This window comes from Melopsittacus undulatus, chromosome 5 (genome assembly GCF_012275295.1).
Source record: "Melopsittacus undulatus isolate bMelUnd1 chromosome 5, bMelUnd1.mat.Z, whole genome shotgun sequence".
In the NCBI taxonomy this organism is placed as follows: Eukaryota; Metazoa; Chordata; class Aves; order Psittaciformes; family Psittaculidae; genus Melopsittacus; species Melopsittacus undulatus.
The window spans coordinates 28039225-28061706 of record NC_047531.1 but is presented as its reverse complement, the minus strand read 5'-3'; the positions used below and the strand labels follow the sequence as shown (position 1 = coordinate 28061706).

General features: G+C 41.7%; 2 protein-coding genes across 4 annotated transcripts in view; one reads left to right on the top strand and one right to left on the bottom strand.

The window, feature by feature from the left end:
- The first annotated feature begins 1433 nt into the window (after nucleotides 1–1433).
- On the top strand, nucleotides 1434–19481 carry HBP1 (HMG-box transcription factor 1). Of its 3 annotated transcripts, none has more exons than XM_005148408.3 (11): nucleotides 1434–1465; nucleotides 5621–5813; nucleotides 6907–7141; nucleotides 8012–8144; nucleotides 8919–9030; nucleotides 9170–9282; nucleotides 9602–9758; nucleotides 10303–10447; nucleotides 12676–13005; nucleotides 16696–16837; nucleotides 18392–19481. In XM_005148408.3, the coding sequence occupies exons 1-11, from the start codon at nucleotides 1451–1453 to the stop codon at nucleotides 18407–18409; spliced, it is 1593 nt and encodes a 530-aa protein (XP_005148465.2). In that variant the 5' UTR covers nucleotides 1434–1450; the 3' UTR covers nucleotides 18410–19481. The 3 variants fall into 3 exon arrangements, with proteins under 3 accessions (XP_005148465.2, XP_033919289.1, XP_030904188.2); XM_034063398.1 differs by lacking the exon at nucleotides 1434–1465 and adding an exon at nucleotides 1746–1768; XM_031048328.2 differs by lacking the exon at nucleotides 1434–1465 and adding an exon at nucleotides 1788–1810.
- A 158-nt stretch (nucleotides 19482–19639) lies between these two features.
- The window catches only part of COG5 (component of oligomeric golgi complex 5), a 193023-nt gene continuing 190180 nt past the window's right edge, over nucleotides 19640–22482 (bottom strand). The window contains exon 22 of the mRNA XM_034063396.1: nucleotides 19640–20282. Coding sequence (XP_033919287.1) covers nucleotides 20168–20282 — 115 coding nt within the window. The 3' untranslated portion in view covers nucleotides 19640–20167. The remainder of the gene's footprint in view (nucleotides 20283–22482) is intronic.

Genomic DNA, 22482 nt, shown 5'->3' with positions numbered 1-22482 from the left:
TTGGGGTTCGTGTTACCTATTTATTCCCAAAGCTACATTAGCGTGCCGGAAAGTCAGAACTGTTGTAACTGTTGTAGATACCAAATTACAATACACGCTTTCATACAGGATTTGGGACACGTTCACGTGATGGGACGATGTTGAAAACGGGATAAGGAAGGAACGCTTTTCTTGGAAAATATCCCAACGATTGCAAAATCTTGAAATCCTCGCATCAGCCTCAAACCCTGATGAATGTTCTGAATTGTGCACGTATTTGCTTTGCATCAGATCATGCACAGTGATGTATTTTACAATGAAGGTTTGGCCTCAGGTGATCAGGAGTCTGTTCTTAGCTCTGCAGTCACCCAGAGTTACTGTGTAGGCTGGCAAACCCTGCCAATACCTGTAGTGTCTCTGACAGTAAAACAGGAGTCGCATATACCCAAGCCAGGTTGTTATTTTGGCAGTAAATGTATGGGAATGTCTGGGGATCACTAGCAAGGCACACATAGGGTAGCAGGACTGATAGACCTGTGTGGATTTTAAGAAGCTGGGCTTTTTTTTCCCTCTCACCAACTTGTATTTTGGATCCAAGCTACTCCCTGTGTCTGTTTAATGAAACAAATCCGAGGGGCGAGGCTGGGGCCGGGACCAAGCGCAGCTGCTGACTCACTCCCTGACCTTTAGCAGCTTGCTCTTACCTCCGCACGCCGCAGCCTTTACTTGGCGAGAGCGGAGCGGGCCCGTCTCACAGCAGCGTTGCGGGGCGTTAGGTCACCGTGGGCAATCACTGCAGGCGCCGGCTCCCCGGGGATGGTTACAGACCGGCACCACCCGGGAGCCCTGTCACTGTTTCCAGGCTGAGGCCGTGAGTCAGCGCCCCGCCGCGGAGCCCGCCGCCATCTCGGGCCCGAGGCCCGCGCCCCGCCCGGTCCGGCAGCGCCGCGCAAGGGCCCTCCCTCGGCGGGGGAGCGGGTCGGCCGCTGCTCCGCCGCCCGTCCCTGGGCAGAACCAGGTCAGGCAGCGCCGCTCAGCGCTCGGGCTCGCTGCGGTGCGGGCGGCCAGCGGCGCGGGTACACGTGTCCCTGTGACTGTTGTTTACTATCAGCCGACGGCCACGCGGGGCATCCTGGGGGCTGTCGTCTTATCGCGTCCGAGCTGGCAGGCAGCAGCGGCAGAGAACACTACAACTCCCAGAATACCCCTCGGCGAGCCGTAGGAAGTATCGGCCAATCGGAGAGCCGCATGGGGATGATTGATGTGATGCGCTGTGCAATCCGCAGGGCAGGAGAGTCAAAACATGTCCGCCCTCCGGGCGGATTCCTGATCGGCAGACCAGACAGCCAATAGAAGGCGGCTAATGCTTGAACAACGTCAACTTCGGCCACTCGGCAACCAAGCACGGCCAGGCTGGGGCGGGACTTCGCTGAGGGGAGGAGGCGGGGGGGGGGCAGAGGGGAATTTGGTAATGGCGACGGGTTTGGTAAGTGCCTCAAAGTTTGGAGCTGCCGCTTCTGGGGGACCGCGAGGCGCTGGCACGGGACGGACGGGGTCCGCCAGGCCGGAGGGGAGTGGCGGTTGCCGCGGGCCGAGCCGAGGAGGCTGTTGGTTCCTGGCTGTCGGCGGTGGCAGGAGCCCGGACATTGTTTACTGGGCGCCTTCGCTCACTGGCCCGGCGGAGCCGCCACCCTCCCGCGCTGCTGGGCTGAAACTAGCGGCGTACGCAGGGAGCGCAAACCGCCTTCGGGTTCCTTCATCTGCGGCGTCGGACGTTGGAACGAGCAAAGTAGAGCGGGTCCCCCTCATCCTTTTTCTTCGGGAGCGCCCGGTCTGTTAGCGTGAGGGCGCTCTGCCCCTCTGCGGGGAGCAGCGGCTGCTTGGGGAAGGGGGCCTGGAACTGTGTGGAGGGTGAACGCGGCTGGCGGCTGCGGCCGGGGGCATAATGGCGGGCAGTGGGGTCTGTGGGCTGAGGGGGGGGGGGGCGCCCGGGCCGGGCTGTTACGCAGTTGTGAATGAATGGGGCCTTGGGCGCATGCGCGCTGCCTGCTGAAGTTTATAAACAAGGGCAGCGTCCAGGCGGGTCACATGACGGGCGGGTGTGTGCTGGGGGGGGGGGGAGGGCGAGAAGCGCGCTCCCGGGCGCGGCACCGGCCCGCAGTGGGCGGGGGGGGGGAAGAGGAGAACAATATCAGAGGCTCCGGCCCGGGGTAGGGCTCCCTTGCGGCGCTCGGGCGGCTGCGGCCATGTCTCGGGGTCATGGCAGAGTGCTGCTTGCTCATGCGCCTTTAGTTCTGTCGTAAATATCTTCTTTATGTAATCAAAGCAATGTTTGTTCCGCGGCGGGCGCTTAAGTGGTGCGGGGAGGGCAGTGCTTTCTCCGCGGGGGGAGACGGCACGACGGCAGAGATCGATGGAGTTGGGTGGAAGGTATGGTTCGGCCTGAGTAATGCTAAAAGGCTGTCTGTGAAAAAACATCATGAATCATGTCCTGTGCTCCTCCGAGGCCCTGCCTCCGCGGCGTTTTTCTGGCACAGCTGTGCGAGTCGGAGATGTGGAGCGAGGCTCTTTGATCAAAGCAGCTGTGCCAATAAAAGTCCCTGGTGTAGATCCAGTCTTGCCAGTATGTTGTGTTTTGCTTGGAGAAGCTGTTCACCGTGTTAAACTCCATCCAGTGAATTGCTGTAGGCATAGGCCTTTCCTAAGACTTTGGTGGTAGGCTCGGGGAAGGAAGGCAAATACCAGAAGGAAAACCACGGGAAGCACTTCCACCCAGGCATTCCTTCACAGTGCGGTTTGGGTGGATGCTTCCCAGTTCCTGCTGAACCCCTTCTCACCCATAGTCTTTATTTACTTTTGTCCTAAACTTATTTTTATTCCTCAAAAATAGACATGGTTCAATCAATAAGCTCTTTGTTAATATTGCTGTTTGGTTTAGTGTGATAAGTTGACCTATTTTAAAGCAGAGATTTGTAAATTATTTCATTTAGCCTCTAAAGATAATGGCAGTAATCATGGTTTTGTGAAGCATACTTCTAAAAACATTTAGCAGAACGAGTTTTGAACATGAAGTTGAGTTTAAAAAACCCCAACTTTACAAGCTAACCATTCCCCTTAATGTTCCAAAACATTGAACAACTGAGAACAAGAGAAGCACGTGATGCCCAAAGCAGGGTTTAATCAAGTAGAATTGAAAGAGTAAAGTTGGACACTTTCTTTTTTGTTTTGTTTTGAATTCATCTCTTAGAGGAGATTTTGGCTTTTGTACATGTGTGGTTTTGGTTTAGATAAATTCTTGTGACTTGGAAGAACAGTTCGTTTCTCATAATATCTTTCTTGTCAGACGAGCATGTTGTATTTGTACCTTCTCTCTGACCTTCAGTGTGTTGGGATACCAGGGAGGCACTTTCAAATCTTGGCAGCTGGCAGAAAGGAAGGAGAAGGTAACAGTCCCAAAACATGCTAGCTTGCTCGTTTTGGCAGGAAAATGGGAAAGGAAGAGAGAAAAAAATAGAAGGAAAAACAAGATAGAAGGGGGAAAGGATGTAGACAAGCCAGAAAAACAAGGAGTGTCTTCACAGTTGATTATGTGGGGATAAACATCAAGGTCCTGACCTGTGCTACCGAGATCGGGATTTTCTGGCAGAAATGGCTGAACTTTCTGCTCTTGTGCTGTTCTGTAATTTTGCTGTCCCTTGTGGTGGTAGAGGAATTTCCCACTCTGCCTTCTTAAAATCAGAATTATGCCGTTGCAGCTTTGTAGTAGTGCTGTTTCAGTAGGATCAAAAATGTTTCTACGTTTGGAATGAAAGTTTCTGTAAGCTTTGTCTGTACGTGAAAGACTGGGAGATGAGAAGTTAGAAATTTTCCAGTAAAAAAAATATTACTGCTTAGGTCAAACCTTTTCTGGTAGGGCCAGTTTGTAATTCAGAGGGTTGTGTCTGAACCATATTATGTACAGGAGATGCTCAATGAAACAGATCCATAGCATGAGTAAAAATATGTAATATTGTTCATGTTTGCTGTATATGCACACTATCTTTTAACTGTTTATTAAAATAGTTGGGGAGTTTTTTCAATATTTTAATGGATTTTTATGTATTACTAAGGAAACTTTTAGTATGATGGGCTTGCTGTTTCACATAAAAATATGAGACATTTTAGCTATAGTTTGTATTTCTTTAGTGTGCATGATAGCTTACTTAGTGGACATGTTTGTGGTAGACTTTTTAGATTTTCTTTTTTACTAAGCTGTGTTTTCTGCTCTTATGAGGGACTCATTACTTTTTCAGTGATGCTTCATTAAAGCACAGGGTAATCATGTTAGGGTAGCTTTAATTCATCATCATCATCTAAAAAAAACCCCAGTAGATAACCAAATTAGTAAAGACTGGATAACCTTGTTTCCCAGCTTCTAGAGGCAGTGGTTGTGTAGAATAATCACACAGTTCTGACTCCTGCAGATGATCTAAAATATTTCTGTTGGTATAAATGTTACAGTGATGGGATTTGGGGAAATGAAACTGCATTGAAGTTTACTAGTAGAGGCTTCTTTTGCAAGAAGGATATTAGCAGGCAGATGTGTTTGAGACTGTATCTAGTGTTGACACAGCAGGGGATGTGAAAGGCAGTGAAAAAGGCTTCTGTGGATGCACCAGTTCTGAAAGGGCAACTATGAAAAACACAGATGTGATGCTGAATGGTGTTTGGGACTTAATGTCAAAAGGTTGAGGTTGGCATCATCTTTGCTTTGGTCTTTATTTGCAAAACCTGTTTCCAGGTTCCTTGAGTCCCTGGGCCTAGCAACACACATTTGACAGAGCAAGGTAGTTCTTTGTCTATACAGCAGGGAGAACAAGTTAGGGGCAGGTCAGTTTTGTGAGCTTGTCACACATGAGTTGGTGAGACTGGATAGGATGTGTCAGGGGGAGTTGCCCAGTGTCATTGTGAGGATGGTCTCCAAAAGGTGGCAGATGTGGTGGTGGGAGGGCTCCCAGCAGCAGGAAAAAAAAATGTCACACCTGGCTTCAGGGAGGGGGATGTGGGGAAACTACAGGCTGGTCAGTCTAACCCTAGCCTTCAAGGAAGACTGTGGGGCAGGTCCTACTGACAGCCACATCCTGGCTCTTAAAAGTCAAGGTGACTAGGAATACCCAGAATGGATTTACCAAAAGCAAATCTTGTCTGACCTGTCTGATTGCCTTCTGTGACGGCATGTGTGGCTCAGGGTACCTAGGGAATGTTGTTTACCTTGGCTTGCATGGTGGTTGAGGAGACGACCCTAGGCTGTTGGAGGCAGTGGGCACAGGCTGTGGCAAGGGGAGTTCAAACCACGCATAAGGAACAACTTCTTTACAGCAGGAGTAATCAGTGGTTCTTGAGGAGTGTCAAGGAATCTCCATCCTTCCAGAGTCTAGAAACTTACGTGGTTAGGGCTGCAAGCAGCCCCATCTGACTTCAGGGTTGGAGCTGCTTTCTGCGAGGATTGTGCAAGGATCGTTTCTAGAGGTCCCTTTCAAGCTAAATTATGCTGTGATTCTCAACAGATTACGGAGGATTTAGGGTACTGGTAATGATATAACCTGTCAGATGCAGCTTAAAACAGTTTGTGTACAAATTTTTAACCTCTGTCTCTTTAAAGTCAGATACTTCGGAGCATCCTAACATGGTGTGGAAAGTGAAGACAAATCAAATGCCTAATGCTGTTCAGAAACTCCTTCTGGTAGTGGATAAGAGAACTTCAGGGATGAATGAGTCACTGGAGTTGCTGAAGTGTAATGAAAATCTGCCCTCTTCTCCTGGATATGCATCCTGCGATGAGCACATGGAACTTGGTAAACAATGTGACTTTCTCAGAAGATGCCAGATCCTGAAGTTTGATGTAGTTTTCATGCAGTGAGATTACTGGAAGATGACTGAGATTATTAATTTTAGCTTCAGCAGGGAAGGGAATATGACAGTGAATTATAACATCTTAAGGTCTTATTTTGCAGTCACTTTAACCCATTTCCAGTTCTGACACACTGGGCTTTTGACTTAAATGTTTTCTTGAACTCAGCTACAGATTTCTCCTCTTAACCTCCAGAGTTGATTTTTTTTGGTACAAGAATAACAAACTGAAAGCTCACGAGCTCCTCCTAAAGGGAAATTGTGCTGCTTTAGATCTGCTGCAAATAGAGATTCTGTGCTAGAGGAACATTTAACTTCAGTTCTTATATATTTGAGAAGAATACCATGTACATTAGAAAGTACTGATACAAGCAGTGATATGTTAATACATTTCAGTGGAGTTATGGAGTGGTTAAGAATAATGTTAGTTAGTTACAGGAAAGCATGTAACACAGACTTCTGATAACAAGCTGAGCTCTTTTGTGCTATTCCATATAACATGAAATGTGGAGGTTATTGGTAAGAATTCACCCCTACCAAGCTGTATACACAGCTTTCATGACTTCTCAGTTATTTCATTCCAGTTCCCAGGTGGAAATATGGAAAACTTTTAACTTGTGCAGCCCCCATTATTGACAACTTTAAATGTCCCACCTGCTAGGACAGATTAATTTAGTTGCCTTTTGTTGAATGTTTTAGTGTTAGTATTTTAGTGAAGCGTGTTGCCACTTATGCACAGTTCTGCAGTACAGTGCTCTGTAAACTAGTCAGTCTAGTGAAAATTTTAATATTAGAACTACATTTTTACATACTTAATGTTTTACTTAAATTGCTTGCATGAATGTATAGTAGAATGAGGATGTGATTATTTTTGTGGCCATTTTGTTGGTAGTATAAATAGGATTTGTGAGATATTGGTCGTTTTGATATGCAGAAAGTAAAATCAATTCCTTCATTTTGATCTTTATTTGTAAGATGTGGTGTCAGCTAAAACTTAGCAGTGGGTATAATGATGTTAATCTGTGTATTTTTTCATAGATGATCTTCCTGAACTACAGGCTGTGCAGACAGATTCTACCCCACCTGCGCTTTTTCAGCTTGGTGCTGATGTTTCACATCAGGAATGTTCAAGGCCTTCATGGAACCAACATACCTCAAACAGCAATTCAGAAAGTGCTTATTCTTGTGAGAATGGGGTGAACTGGTTGACAGAATTAGCAAATATAGCCACAAGTCCTCAGAGTCCTTTGATGCAGTGCTCTTTTTATAACAGGTACTGATACTCATTTCAATTTAGAATTGTGAAGATCTGTAGTATGCCTTCAGAAATGTTTCCTTCACTTTTGACATCCTCTGACTTCAAACTGGAACCCTGTTTTTGATCTCTCTATACAGTAACTTTATTCTTCTGTGGAAGATTGCATAGGACTTGTTTCAGAGCCTGTTGAAAAAGCTGCTTAATTGCCAGGCACAGATGAGTTAGGATGGTATAAGGACATTGCCTAACCACAGAAAGCTCAGAAACTATGGGCATTTACCTCATGTGGAGCAGCAGATGAAAAAATGTTGCATTAAATTCTTATACTTACTAGCTCACTGACTTTAGATTTTTTTTTCTTTAAAATAGCCAATTGGAAGTATAATGCAGTTTTTATTGGTAGTGTTTTCAGATTTGAGATCTTTAAATTCCACATGGCTGTGAGAAGCGAAATTTCTGGGCTTTACCTTCTATTATACAGCTTTGGTCTTAGGTGGTTTATAATAAGAAAATCAAATGCAGTGCAGTAATGCAATTGGGATTTAATCATTGGGACAGAGCAGATGTCTTTATGTACAGTAAGAATGGAGTATTGAAGATACTTGTAAAAATGTCAGCATTGTGACCAGGAGACGCTGATGTGGAGGTAAGCACTGTCATTTGGGTGGTATAATAGAAGCTGTGCAGGAGTTATGCTAAATACTCCCTTTGTCTGAGCTTGTACCCTTTAATCATTCCATTTGAATGTTGGGGTGTGGGAAGTTTATTGGTATTCAGCTCATGCAAATAGAAATATTTAGTAAATAAAAGCATATTAGAGTAATGGCAGCTAAGTCTTGTGTTGCCTTAATCAGAAATATTTTAAAATGCCCTTTTCTGTTATAGATCATCTCCTGTTCACATAATAGCTACAAGCAAAAGTTTACATTCCTATGCACGTCCTCCACCAGGATCTTCAAAGAATGATCCCAGCTTCTCCAAGAATGATGTGGATGAAACACCAGTCAGACATGAAAGGGTGAGTTGTTCTGAAATAAAGATGCATGAGTAGTGGGTTAAGCTTTTTGAGAAGATAAATTAGTGTTAAAAATCATCTGTTTAGTTCTAATACTGTTTCTATTTAAGCTAGATTTTCTGTCACTTTTCTGTTTACCAAACACAATAGGCTTGTAGTGCTCTATCAGAGTCCACATTTCTGTGAAGAGATTATAAGAAAGCTCTTCTTCTCTTGTAGTTCCTTTTATAGAAAGCTTTGAAAAATTACATTAACTTCTTTACTGTCTTGAAAAGGAAATACAGAGCCATCTCCTTTTAGATGCACAAAACCTGTCGGTCCTGCTTCTCCCCTTCCTGTGCTGTAATTTGTGTCTGAAACTTGTCTATTAAAGACACTTGAGTTTTTCCCAGTGATCTGTCTAGAACTGACTTGGCCCTACAGCTTTCCAGTAATTTGACCAAGGAGTAATACGTGCTTTGAGTGGTTCAATGGACAGCCAAGGAATGATGGCTTGTAAAATGCTTGCACCTATGCATAAAATAAGCATAGGTGCGAAGTGAATCTTGGAGAATTAAACCCAAAAAATTCTGGATGGCACACTGCAAGAGGAGATGAAAGTACTCTATTTACGTTTGCTGCATTCTAATACTAATAGAATACTAATTTCTATTAGTATTTCAGGCAAAATAATGACAGATGCAAAGTCAAGGATGTATCTAAAGACATACAAGACCAACCCTAAAATCTTTGGCAGTAAAATATCAACACCATTATGCTTTTTTTTTTTTTTAATAGGCAAATAGTGAATCAGAATCTGGCATTTTCTGCATGTCATCACTTTCAGATGATGATGATTTAGGATGGTGCCATTCCTGGCCCTCAACTGTTTGGCATTGTTTTCTAAAAGGTAACCTAACATGTATTATTGAATAAGTATTTGGTTTGTCTTGGTTTTTTTTTGTTGTTGGTTGATTGGCTTTGTTTGATTGTTTTTGTAGCACAGACCTTTTTACATAACACTAATCTTTTTTCTTAAAATCTATTAGGCTCTCGTTTGTGCTTTCATAAAGGACGCAATAAAGAATGGCAGGATGTTGAGGATTTTGCAAGAGCTGAAAGCTGTGGAAAAGATGAAAATCTGCCAGCAAGTCCATACAAGGTAGCTGTTAGTTCCGATAAATTCATTTCAATAACTGTAGCAGATACTTCATTTCTTAATGTTATTTATCCATTTGCCTTTAATTACTGTCTCAGGAAGATAGGTGTGCATTAAACTTGCCTAGAGCTGCTCACTGCTATTTGAGCATCTTACTGTAAACCAATCAAACTGAATTAATCCTAGTTACGTTTTAAATTTTGCATTGTCCGTTTCTAGCAAGAGCATTTAGAATGTTGGTACTTTTTAATATGAGAAGATGAATATACACCTATAGTATACACAGGTGTATGCTTTTCTTGAACTATATGTATGTTTACAGGGCTATGGTTCTGATGGTCTGAAGTTGATTTCTCATGAAGAAAGCATTTCCTTTGGTGAGTCAGTGCTGAAGCTGACTTTTGATCCTGGCACAGTGGAAGATGGCTTGCTTACAGTAGAATGCAGACTCGATCACCCTTTTTATGTTAAAAATAAAGGTATGAAATGCTATAAGTATACTTAGTTGTATATTAAAACATTCTTAGAAAGCAGCTGCAGATTTTATTGCATCCCATGTTGCTCAAGAAATTGATAAAAGCAGTGTTGTAGAATCAATTTGCTATCTTTATGAATAAATGCAGAATTAGAACAAACAAAATTGTAAAGTTATAAAGCTACAGAAATACTGCATGTTTCTTATGGGAAGATTTGATCAAGGACAAAAGTGGATCTCAAGAAAACAAAAATGGGGGGGAGGGGGAATAAAGGAAAGCTACAAATAAAGGAGGCTTTTCTCACTTGCTAGACATGGAACTTCTGATGATAAAAGTTACCAGGTTTTCATTGCTTTTTTGCTAAAATTAGATTTAAAACTATTTGCAGTAAGAATTCCCCGAGTGTTTCTGATTTTTCATCTGGGTGAAAGAAGCTACAGCAGAACAGTTTTATACAGTGCTATCATATAGAGATATAGGATTGCTCCAATTAAGAACTAGAGAGATTGTCTGGCCGTTTGTCTAATTTAACTCTTTACCACTTCAGGTTGGTCATCTTTTTATCCAAGCTTGACTGTGGTACAGCATGGCATTCCATGCTGTGAAATGCATCTTGGAGATCTGTGTCTACCTCCTGGACACCCTGATGCCATTAACTTTGATGATTCAGGTGTTTTTGATACATTTAAAAGGTAATTTTTGGATAAAGTGGCCTCAGTGGTTCTTGTATTTAATGAGTAGGCACCTTATGTCTGCAAGAATTTGAAGCATTATGCAGAGCAAAGAGAGAAAACTTCTGGTAATACGAAACAAATGAGAGGGAAAACCAAAGACTGAATACTAGGAAAGCTGTGTAATCGTGCTGTGCTAAGCTGCAAAGTTTATTTCACCTTGGAGTGGAATAATATGATAGTTTAAGAGAGATAGATAAAACAGTAAATACATATATGTATACTATCTGTATAAATTCTACAGGTAAAGTGGGTTATGTTTGAAAAGTCTATAGACAGTTTTCCCACAATAGCTATTAACTTGTGCTTCCTATGCAGCTATGCATCTGAATTAGTATTTTTTTAGTAATAGATGTATGTGCTATATAGCTTTAGGGTACAACACTTTTCATAATTAGTTCTTGCTATTTTTGTATGTTCAGCTTTTCGTGATTCTTTTCCAATATATCAAACTCACTTAACTTTCAAAGATCAGTTATGAGGTTTGCCTTGCTTTTAGCAAGAGGTTCAACCAGATGACCTTCAGAGGTACTGTCCACATAAATTATTCTAAGGAAATAATATTACCAGTAAGATTTTCTCATACTTTCCATACTCCCATATTTATGATTTCTAGGTTTAATAAAATCCAGCCTCTATGATGTTACCTCCTTCTTAGCATCTGTTTTTAGTCTGATGGCTTTTTGGTGTTCTTAAAATAGAAAAAAAGAATTTAAAAGACTGTTTCAAGTGCTTGTCTTCACTCATTTGTTGTCTTGGCTTTTTTCTGATTAACTCCTGTTCTAACTACATGTGTAGACAGTTGTTAGAATCAGTCTATTTACATCTCGTTTGTGGCTTCTTATCCTGAAGCCAGGCCTGGACACTTCAAATTCCTTGTTTCGTCTTTCTGGACAGGAGGGAGTAAGTCACAGAGAAAGGAATATGTAGCAGCAGCTGTGGATAACAGAGGAATTCAAAAACAAAACCCTGTTGCTGTGTTATGGGAAGGAGATTGGGAATAGGAAGGGTGCTGGACTATTTGTACAACAGAGACTCTTTCTTACTGTCTTATGAGCTTGCCTACAAGCACTATCCCTTCTTAGTTGCTTTCTACTTTTCTAAGGGATTTTGGAGGCAAATCTTCAGGCTCCACTCTTGCTGGTGATTCTGCCCATAGAAAGGAGCTGCCTTTGCATGGGAGGGCTGGGCTACCACTAGCAGTGTTTCCTTGTTATTAGTTCTGCTTTATGTTCTGAAAAAAGCTCTTAAAAGCCCTTATTTTTGCCATCAGTCACACAGCTATAGGCACATTGAGCAGTGGGGGAGCAGAGTCTTTGAGTTATAGATATATTGTTCATTTTGTGGTGGTAATTTAGCGTTTTAGATCTCTGCTTATCACCTTTATGGGTGTGTTTTGCCCATAGAGCATGCTAAAGGCAGTATAGTCTGTGGTTCCTGGAGATGATAACAGTTTGTGGAATTAAACTTCTTCTGTAGCGATGAGAGGTTAATTTGTAGTTGTTGGTCAACAAAAAATTACAATACTTCACAGAATTTGGAGGTCTAAATTGTATGGAAACAACTCATCTAAGCTGTTGCTATACCTTGAAATATTGAGGAACCTCACATTTTTGTCACTAGAGGGCAGACTTTGTCAGCTCTAAATTAAAGAGTATGCATCAGTTTTTCAATCTCAGTGGAAGGTTTGTCTGTAAAATAATATGTATTTAAGTTATTTGTACATTAGCCTATATAATAGAATTTATTTTAATAGTGGTTTTATATTTGTAATTAATATATATTTTCAAGTGAGTTAAACACTTACTCTTCCCTCATTAGTTGTCCCTTTCAGTACCTGTCACTCACTGACCAGATTTGATTTATGGTAAGGACGAAAGGAAAGAAGGAAGCTTATTTCAGTGTACAACGATTCACAGCTGGAGAATTGATAGGACACAGCAGACCTTGCTAAGTTGCAGTATGCCATCACACTGAAAACACTGTTAACTCATGTACCGAAGTTTTGGGCTTTTTTTTTTTTTGTTTGTTTAGGTTTGGTTATTTTTTCATACTGACATCTGCATCAAGTACAAATCATTATGTTGCACAAAAAAATTCTATAAATGTAGTATAGATGAAGAGTGAGTGGCTATTCAGGAGTTTTATGTGAAAATTACTCAATTTCTTATGATGAATTTTTCTTGCAGCTACGATTTTACCCCAATGGATTCCTCTGCAGTTTATGTGCTAAGCAGCATGGCTCGTCAGCGTCGCGCTTCTCTGTCCTGTGGAGGATCAAACAGTCAGGAGGCTGAGAGATCAGAGTGCAGTAGTAAAAACTGTGCATCTACTGCATCGTCACATCTTTCCTCCAGTTCATTGTACAGCAAAGCTGGCAAAAGCCACAGCTCAGGGACTGCAAGTACTGTGAGTGCCACTTCTCCAAACAAGTGCAAAAGACCAATGAATGCCTTCATGCTTTTTGCCAAAAAATACAGAGTTGAATACACTCAGATGTATCCAGGGAAAGACAACAGGTAATGATAAAAATTGTACTTTTGTTGTTCTTGGTGAGCTTATGGAATAGCTGTGTCCCACCTTTAAGAGGACTAAATTTTGCATTTGAAATAAAATGTGTGTACATTGTTTAAAGAACAAGTTTTGAAAGATGCTGACACAAATCTTAATCTATGGGCAGACTCAGTAAATAGGACACAAGCCATTTTTGGCAGTCTTGCCTTGTGAGAAAGCATTTGGGTAAAGCAACTGATGTATGTCTGTATGTGCACCAGCAGAGTCACAAATACGCAACAGTCTTTGTTTATACTGGTGAGAAAAGGAGGGAAAAAAAGCACCAGGCTCTCTACTTGTGTCTTAAAGTGGAAAAAGGGAATTTCTGATCCTTCTGATGAAGTCTTGACACAATACTGCAAATTGTTCAGTGAAGTTCTGTCAGAGTGAGTTACCGTCACTCTGCACATTGTATTGAGAAACGGAGTACTGATTGTTGGGGTGTCTGAAAGATCTTAATCCAAACAGTACCTTGCCAAATGTTGCTTGTCCTGAAGGCATTCAGCAACCTACAGGAAGAGTTGTATGACTCTGTGTTGGAGTGAAGGTTCTTTGTTGGTTTCTTTTTGGCTTCTTTTTATCTATACACGTTCATGTCTAAACAATTTTTTTTCTTCATAAAGCTTTCAATTATAATGTTTTAAATAGTCTTAATATTCATGCTAATTGTGCATATGTAAATATAAAGCACATGAACGTACTATGAAACTTTTACTATAAAAATGACACATAAAGATTTTAGTACTAAATCTGGTAAAAACTAAAGGTTACAGGACTTTGAGGGGGTTTTAACTGTTTTGTAATGTTCTGGTAAGGAGGCTGTAACTGGTGTTGAGAAATAAAATCCTGTCATACAAAGAATCCAGCCTTAAATCCAAGCCAGTCTTGTGTGACCTGGCAGTGATGTTCTGCAGTGTTTACAGTAGCTTCAGTGAAGCAGATCTGCTGCCTTCTAACTCATTGCAACTATCAAAGAGAGATCGAACAGAACGTCAGCTAGGAAAGTCTATGATGGTTTATCTTAAAATGCTGATTTCAAAGGGATGCAGTGAACTGGAGCTGCAACTGGACGGATGTGTGAAAATAAGTTGAATATTTCAGTAAGCAGGTTTACGTTGATGGAAGGTGATGACGAAGTTACAAGTAAACCTCAAAATGCATGGCTCACCATCCCAGTTGGAAGGCAGTGCGTTTGGATGCAGTTTATTGGCATTCCATACAGATGAAATCACAGAGTTAGTGATAATTGATTATATATGCATTCAATTACTGTTGCTTAAATGTGGCTGAGACATTTATTAATTTAGCTATTCAGAGGCAACTCTCATGATTTTAACATCAGTATATGTCATTTTCAGATTACTGAGTAGATCTTATGGTTGGTTACATGTAGTACTAATTTCTGTACACTGCAGTTCTTATGTTTGCTACACCTACTTAATTTTTTCTTGGCATGTAAGAAAGGACAGACCTTGAGGTTTTTGGAATTAAATGATAAGCTCTGAGACAAAGCAGCTCAAGCCATGTCAACAAGATAGTGAGCTGTGAACATTCGGAACACAAGTCAACATTCACATGGTACTTAAAAACACGATGTACTGTAAAGCATACTTGAGAAACTGGTGTTAGAGTAGTACTTGTTTCTTTTCTAGATATTCTCACTGTAAGTGTAGTTGGACTTGATTGTGCCTTCAGAAATACCTGAATAATTTGAGTAGTGTATGTTCTAAAGACAAAATCACCTAAACTATTTAGAGCATTTGTTCATGCTGAACATAATTACTAAATAAACTTGAGGCATTCTCAACTACTGCTTGACAATTTCTTTTGAATTAGCTGGATTATAACAGGTTGTATCCTGATTGCTAAAAAGTTGTCAGGTACCTTGTGCTCTCAAGTTCTGGTGAGGTGAAGAACATGTAAGGCAGTGAAGCAGTAGACTTGTTTCTTTCTTATTTCTGGTCAGGTGAACTAAGTCTCTGTGATGTCAGGAACTTTCTCTGTACATGTATTTTTTCAGTCTCAGTGGTTTGCTCACAGAACTGTTCCCTTGGCAAAATGGAGCTTTTGTCTCTGCATTGGATTTTTCAGTCTTTCTGAAACGTACAGATCTGTGCTCACTTTCAGTGCCTCAGTGCAGTTTTTTTTCTCTGGAGATAATAAAATACATGTTTTTGCATTTAAAACACAAAGGTTTTGTAGTTTATTTTATTTGGAAATGCAGTGTGTTTTTCAGCAAAGCTGCTCTCTCTGGGTCACCATGTTCTTTCCTGGGGGTATGAGTGACCCAGTATAAACTGGTGACCAAAACCAGACAGGTTTCTGGTGCTGTTGATTTGCCTCTGGATACTGCTAAAACATGGAAAATCTGCTAACTAAGTGTGCTTACTTCTGGTGACAGACCCAAGATACTGATTCTCAGTTTGGATAGAAAACCAGAAATACCATTGCCAGAGAGACAGGCTGTGTACATGGATTTGATGTGGATGGGTCTGGTTGCAACTTGAGGAGTTTGCTCTCAGGAGCCACCAGAGCGTGTGACAGCACAAGGCTGAGTGGCAGCCGCGATGGAGTTCCTGCTGTGCTCTCCGGGTGCTCTGCAGCTCCTGGAAGCCTGAACAGTACTACATGGTCTTGCAGGATTAAAATGCATTTTCTTGTTACAGTGCAGAAAAGCCTTCAGAAATGCTGTATGTGCATCAGCCTATGGAAGAGGTGGCTGACACTCTGCTCTTCTGGATTCTGTTAGAAAGTCAGTGAATAACTTTGCTGCCAGCAAGGAACCTTTTAATGTGATGAAGCAGAGGTGTTTGCACCATTTTTTGTTGTTGTTTTTTTTTTTACAGCTGATCACAGAACGTTGATTGCTGTAATCTGAAACTAAAGCACCTGCGCAGTAGTTGAGCACTGGTAAAAGAGCTGCTGTTCAGAGATTTTCATTCTGCTAAAGGATGGAGTTAAAGCTTTAAGGGAATATTGATCCAGCATTTGGGAGTGCAGTTGAGCAATTTGACATGATAATTATGGGAAATACTGTCCAAAAGACAGCAAGTTTATAAGGAGCAGGAAGGCAATTCAGCAGTTCATTGTTAGAACAGATAGTTCTTTTTGCGTAGGAATGGGAACTTACAATATGTTCTGCCCAGTATGGATTAAAGGTGGAGGAGGCTACACACATCTATTAAGTAGACATGGGGATTTGCAGTTAATCAAGTATTTGTTTGGCTAAGGTCATATTCAGATCATTGCCCTAATTATTAGAGAACATATTTTCTGCAAATCTGTCATATGATCTTCTAGTATGAAAGCAGAGCGAAACAAATGTGAGTTACCATTTGGTGGTGGTTTTTTAACATCCCTGTGTTGCTGGTTTATGTCAGTTGCTGTGTGTTCAAATGTACACCAGCTGAAATGTTAGAATGTGCATTGACCCGTGCTCAGCTAGCACAGAATCTCAGCTGTTTAACTGCTGAAAGAAGTATGAGAAGATAATCAGAAACAGGATTGTTTTAAGAAAACTTAAAGATACAGTTGACTTCTGTGTGTGATTTCAACACTTAACTTTTGTCTTCTTTGAAGTGCTCAGATAAAAAGAATAAAATTAGGGTTTTTCTTAGCACCCTGTCCTGACCACACTGTAAACATTTGTCTTGCAGAGCCATAAGTGTGATACTTGGTGACAGGTGGAAGAAAATGAAAAACGAAGAAAGACGGATGTACACTCTAGAAGCCAAGGCCTTGGCAGAAGAACAGAAACGTCTAAATCCTGACTGTTGGAAACGAAAACGAACAAATTCTGTATGTTTGTGAAGCTTCATTGTGCAGTAAATGTGTTCATATGGTAGCAACAGTGTGTTTTGTTGAGGATGAACTGCTGTCTGCTCCTTTCTTGGTAGCCCAAACCTTCATTCGGGCTCCCTTGTGTTGGGTAGCCTCCTTTTGGACAGTTTTCAGGAGACAGATCAAGCGAGGGTCTCTGAATATTTTCTTAATTCCGTTAATTCTATTGGACTGGAAGTGTGTGTGCTTGCAAAAGGCCGTCGCCTTTTGTTTGAAGTAACTGAGTTCACAGGGTTGTACCTAAATTACATCTGTCTCCTCAGAAATACTTAAACTTCTACAAAATCCTTTGATTCAGTCTCATTTTTCTTCAGTAAAAACTTTTTCTTTACCATTTTGTATCTTTTTTGCTTATAATTGTGTGAAGTTACTGAGGGAGCAAGTTATTTTTTTCCATTAATCCCTTTCATTTACTACTTTAATTGTAAAATAAATACAATAGATACCAATTCTTCTGTAGGGAAATGTTTCCACATTGCAGAAGGCCATTTTAAGAGTCTGCAGCAGTGGATCTATTAAGATAAGGGCTTTTAAGCTTATAAGTCATATAAAGAGAACATAGGAAAAAAAGAGATTTCTGCCAGCCTGCATCTTCAGCTAGAAGAGAAGCTGGAAGGAAAGATCCATATTGCACACAGAACGCCAGATCCTCTCATCATCCATTTTATGCCTGTGTAGGGGTATTAAGTGTATAGTGTGGGCTTCACAGGTTTAAGATTCCATCCTCAAGTTAGCCCCTTTTCTGTGTAACTGAGGATACTTTCTCAAGAGCATATGCAAGTATTGCCTTAACACTAAGAAATGCTCCAACTCTCAGTTCCTGCTTATTGCTTATATACTTGGTGCTGAGTTTCCAGTCCCTTGTTGCAGATTTCACTGAACCCCAGCTGCAAGGAACAAGCTGTTTTTCTGTTTGCTGTATTCTATTTTAACCAACAGTCACAGCTTCTGTTAGATCTCCTTGTGGGTTTAGTTAAAATAATACTGTGTATTTATTCTGCTTTTACACAACTGCAGTCTTGGGCATTGGGTAGTGAGGTCAGTTTCACACATGGCACTTGTCAGCTTCAGGGAAATCAGTGGCAGTGTTTATGTATAACTGAGAGGAATAGTTAGTCTTGGGAAGAAGGATGGCCTTCTCACCTTGCCTTCTAATAGGATTTTCCTTGGTCTTCAGACCAAGATAACAGTATTTGTACGACCTGTTACTGCAGTGTTACAGCAGGATACCTTTTCTTACGGTTTTATTTTAAGGAACTAAGAATTTTGTTAGCAACATGGTTACCTTATCAGGTAATGATGGTGGGGTCTGGGCTGCGACGAAGAAGTCTAGGTGATCTTTTGATGACGAGGGGATAAAATAATCTGGGCTTTTTGTTTTCTTCAGAGTAGCTGGACCAATGATTATTTGTTTTGTACTTGTGGCTTTCAAAACAAAGGTTTGCTAGATTTAAGATAATGTGTCCTTCCCCTTTGTTTGATGAGCGCTAACCTCATTCTCTCTTTTCTCAGGGCTCACAACAGCATTAAGCCGGATTTTTCCTGTTAACTCTGTATTTACAGAATGGCTGTTGCTTGATGGCAAGAAGATGCACGATCAAGGTCTTACTATTTGTTGTGACTGTGTGTGGCCAATAAAATACTGGCACCATCAAGTTGGAAATGTATGAGTGCAGATTTGCTTTTTACAATAGAACATTAAGTAAGCTAAAACTATCAACATTTTAAACCAAATTGCCTTATTTTTCTTCCAAACTTCATATATGTATCAGGTAATATAGGCTTGAAAATGGATATCCTGTGGTGCTAAAGTACTTTAGAAAGGTGAGGGAGACGTGTATAAATGTTTATTTTTAAAAGAAAATGTACAAAAAGGGGAATTTTAAAATATGTAACAGCTGTTTATATACATTGATTCTTATTGCTGATTAATATGTATTGCACAACCATATTATTAATTACGAGTCTGGGGCCTGGGCTTCTCTGAGATGGCAAGATGCGTTATGTGGTAGTGTCCCAGCCCAGCACCGCACCGCAGTGTGGCGAGCACAGTGTAAGCAGCGCGGAGGCACTGCTCCCATTGCCCCGGAGGAAATGTATCCCCACAAGGGGCCGAGAGATCCTGCACAAGCTGGCGCTAGTGAGAGCTGTTGTTGCTGCTGGCAACCATGGCCCGGGACAGGATGAAACAAATAAATAGCGTTATCTCCAGAAAAATGGTGCTGTTGATACCATCACCATCATAGTTTTAACTGCGTGTTTTGTCTTTGCCACATACTCTACAATACTTTGTTTTGCCATAAGACATCTTTATGGTGGGGGCAAACTTTGCACTTAACTATACGTGCAACACTTGCACTTTACTTTTTTTTTCCTCCAACTGTCTACAATTAGAGCAGCTGCGTTAGGATTCCAACTGCTTCTGCTGTGAACTTTTACAATCATGGCTTTTCGTCTGCTAAACAGCTGTGTGTTCCTTTTTTTTGTTTAAGAATCACAACTGTAAATTTCAGTTTATGACACATGTCTATGTGATGTTGCCCCTCAGATTTTTGCACACTATATTCTTGTATATTATTTCAAATAAATCCATTAAAATCTGGTGGTGTGTATTATATGAAATGAAGTGTACTGATTGTGAAGTTCGCCCTGTGGGATGAACACCTTGTGCATGGAAGTCTGTACATGAACCTGTCCAAAGCATGTGTGATGCTGTGCAGTGAGGAAGCTGTTGAAGGATTTCAAATACTGCACTCAGAGTTGGAGTCAATGTTCTTTATTACAGTTTAAGCCAAAAGGAAGTTGAAATCTATATAAATTATTTCCAAGCAAAGGAGCAGTGCATTAGAGGTCATTTCTGCTACTTTTGTGTTAAAATTAGTGATTTTTTTAGATGGAAAATGATGATTCAGAAGTACTGAATAAGGCTAAAATGTATCCAACTGTTCATACTTATAAGAGCTACTTCCTTACTTGAGATACTCATGAATTCCACTGCAGTGTTTGAGCATGTTCTAGTTTTTCTGAATTCAAAAGGAATGCTGAAGAATTGCTTTCATTAGATGTAGACTTACAGCACATAAAAACTGTACAATTTCCTTATGACATTTCTGTATAAATAAGTTCCTATAATGCAAATGTAAAGCAAGAAGACAGAAGTTTCACAGATAAAGTAGGTAAACACATTTCCTTGCAAAGCCTACATAGTTGGGAATGCAAGTATCTGCATGGCACCAAGGACCCGTGACTGCAGTACTGTGCCAAGATTTGAGAGTTACCCAGATTGGCTCACTGAAGGGTTGACATCGCTTTCTGCAGCAGCTGAACCATTATGGGATAGACTGGTGCAAACTCCTTTCCCTCTCTTGTTCGCACTGATTGAACGTAAGCCTCCAGGGCACCACTATAATAAAAGAAAAAGCAATTGATAGCATGCAGGTTATGCAAGTTAAGGAGCTGCAACTGAAATTAGGTGACTTCTTCCCTGCTACAGAACTTGCCTCAGATGACCTTGCATATCTCTGCGGAAGTAAGTGGCCATGAAAGGCCTTACAAAGCTCTACATAATTGTTCCATGATTGTTTTTCTTTGCATGTTTTGAGGAGCGAACAAGTTAACATTTAAATAAACAGCGGCAGCATGTTGCAGATGGCTTGAAATGACAGCTCTGACGCACAGACTTGGGCACATTGCTGTACTGGTAACCTTTAGAAACGGAAAGGATAGACACCAGCTGCTGCAAGTGCAACATGCTGAATGAAAACTGGGGCAGTGGTGACCAACGGAGATGCCCTCAGGTGATTTGCAGTCCAAGCCTCTGGACCTGCTGCGGTCCTTTGGGAAACACTGCACTAACCCACTGACTAAGTGCATGTATGTTTGTAAGGCATTGCAGTGTTTTTCCTATATGGTGTTGCACACAGTAGTCTTGTGTGAGTCACACACAGGCATGTCAAAGCTAAAGGGCAGCTGTGATTATGTACGTGTATCTAATTTAACTTGCTGTACAACATGGGGCCACCTTTCATCCAACGAGTCTAGGAAATAGTATTGTTGAATGAGCAGACTTTGTAAATGCTGAGCTGTTCAGGTTCCAACTTTATTAAGTAGGTCAGGTCGGTTTTGCCATACTTGGCTTTCAATTTAATTGATTTTTCCTCATATCATCCTCTTGCCTGCGAGTAAGGCTATTGCTAAACCAGTGAGGGCTCTGAACCTCACTGTCAGTGCAGCAGGAGGAGCTGGGTGTTCACACATGGTACACACATGCATACACACACATACACACATGCACACAGAAACACACAAACATATGCCTGCAGTCAGGGTCCCTGGCCTACTGCTAATGGAATTCAATAGGGAGAGAATGAAGTGTGCAACTGTGCAAGGAAGGAATGCGCAGCAGCTTTTCTTCTGGGCACAGGATGGGAATGAAACAGCACAGGCAGAAGGTGATGCCCAGCACAGCTCCTATCCCCAGACTCCCTTTTGGCTGAAGCCCAGGGTACACGGTCTGAGATGGAGGTGATGCAAAGGGAGGATGTGTTGGATTACTGGAGAGTTGAGAAGTTTCAGAAGGATAAGGTGACTGAGCACAGAAACAGTCTCTCGTGTTGGCCTGAATGCACTTGGGAGTTCTTCAATTTTGCTAACAACTTCCTAGTGAGTTACTACTGCTGAGGGGTGCACACCAGGTACCAACACTCTGAAGAAACATCAACAAACAGCAAGAGAAAAGTTATTCCCCCATTAAAGCCAGAAAGGCAGGGAACAAATATCTGCACCTGGTCAGCTCCCTGAAAACCTTCGGTGCGCTCTTCCCAATGGTCTCTGGGGAGCAGCACAGGCTCTATAGAGAAACACGTAACATCTGAAAGCCTGCTGGATGCAGCCACAGAGTGCTTTTGGGTGCAGCTCACGTCGCTCCCAGCAAAGGCTGTCCACATGACGGACTGCAGAGGGAAGAGGCACAGCTGCAGGTCAGTTTTAAACCCCAAGATTTAAAGAGAAGAGGTGAGACTGGGGGAAAGGGACAGCAGGTAAGTGTGCTTTTCAGATCAGCTGGCAATGAGGGGCAAGCATGGGATAAGCAGACTGAGTAGTAGCGGGAGATGCAGGCAGAAACAGCTCAAGGATCCCATCAAGATGAAGGGAGACCCTTCGGAAGAGTCTCACATTTCCACTCAGGGCAGCACTCAAGTGCTCTGGGGAGCAGTAATTGTTAAGTATGTTAGATGTTACTATTGAAAAAACAGTCAAGAAACTCCTGTAGCAGTTTTACTGTAGCTGTTGTTCATCTTGCTGAATCTCTCCCCTTCCTCTCACCAGTGCCTCTGTTTTTAGCTCTATACACTCCCCAAAGTTTCTTGGGCCCAAATAGTTTTTAAAAGTCACCAAGAGCTGAATATAGAAAGAACCCCACATTGACCTGCTTAACTTAGAAAGTGCTGACACCTCCTGGTGAAGTTGTGGGTTGGCATCGCTATCCAGATGGTAACACTGCTATCATCTATCAGTTTCTGCTTTGAAAAAGCCCTTGAAAGAGATGACAGAGATAACCAGATCCCTTCAGATGAAAGGGAGAAGCTTGACCCTATAAGCAG

What these genes read in the sequence shown, in the direction of transcription:
- HBP1 (XM_005148408.3), top strand. An exon ending in TTTTTATGTTAAAAATAAAG is followed by an intron (nt 9,759 to 10,302) that starts GTATGAAATGCT and finishes TTACCACTTCAG; the next exon opens with GTTGGTCATCTTTTTATCCA. An exon ending in GTTTTTGATACATTTAAAAG is followed by an intron (nt 10,448 to 12,675) that starts GTAATTTTTGGA and finishes TTTTTCTTGCAG; the next exon opens with CTACGATTTTACCCCAATGG.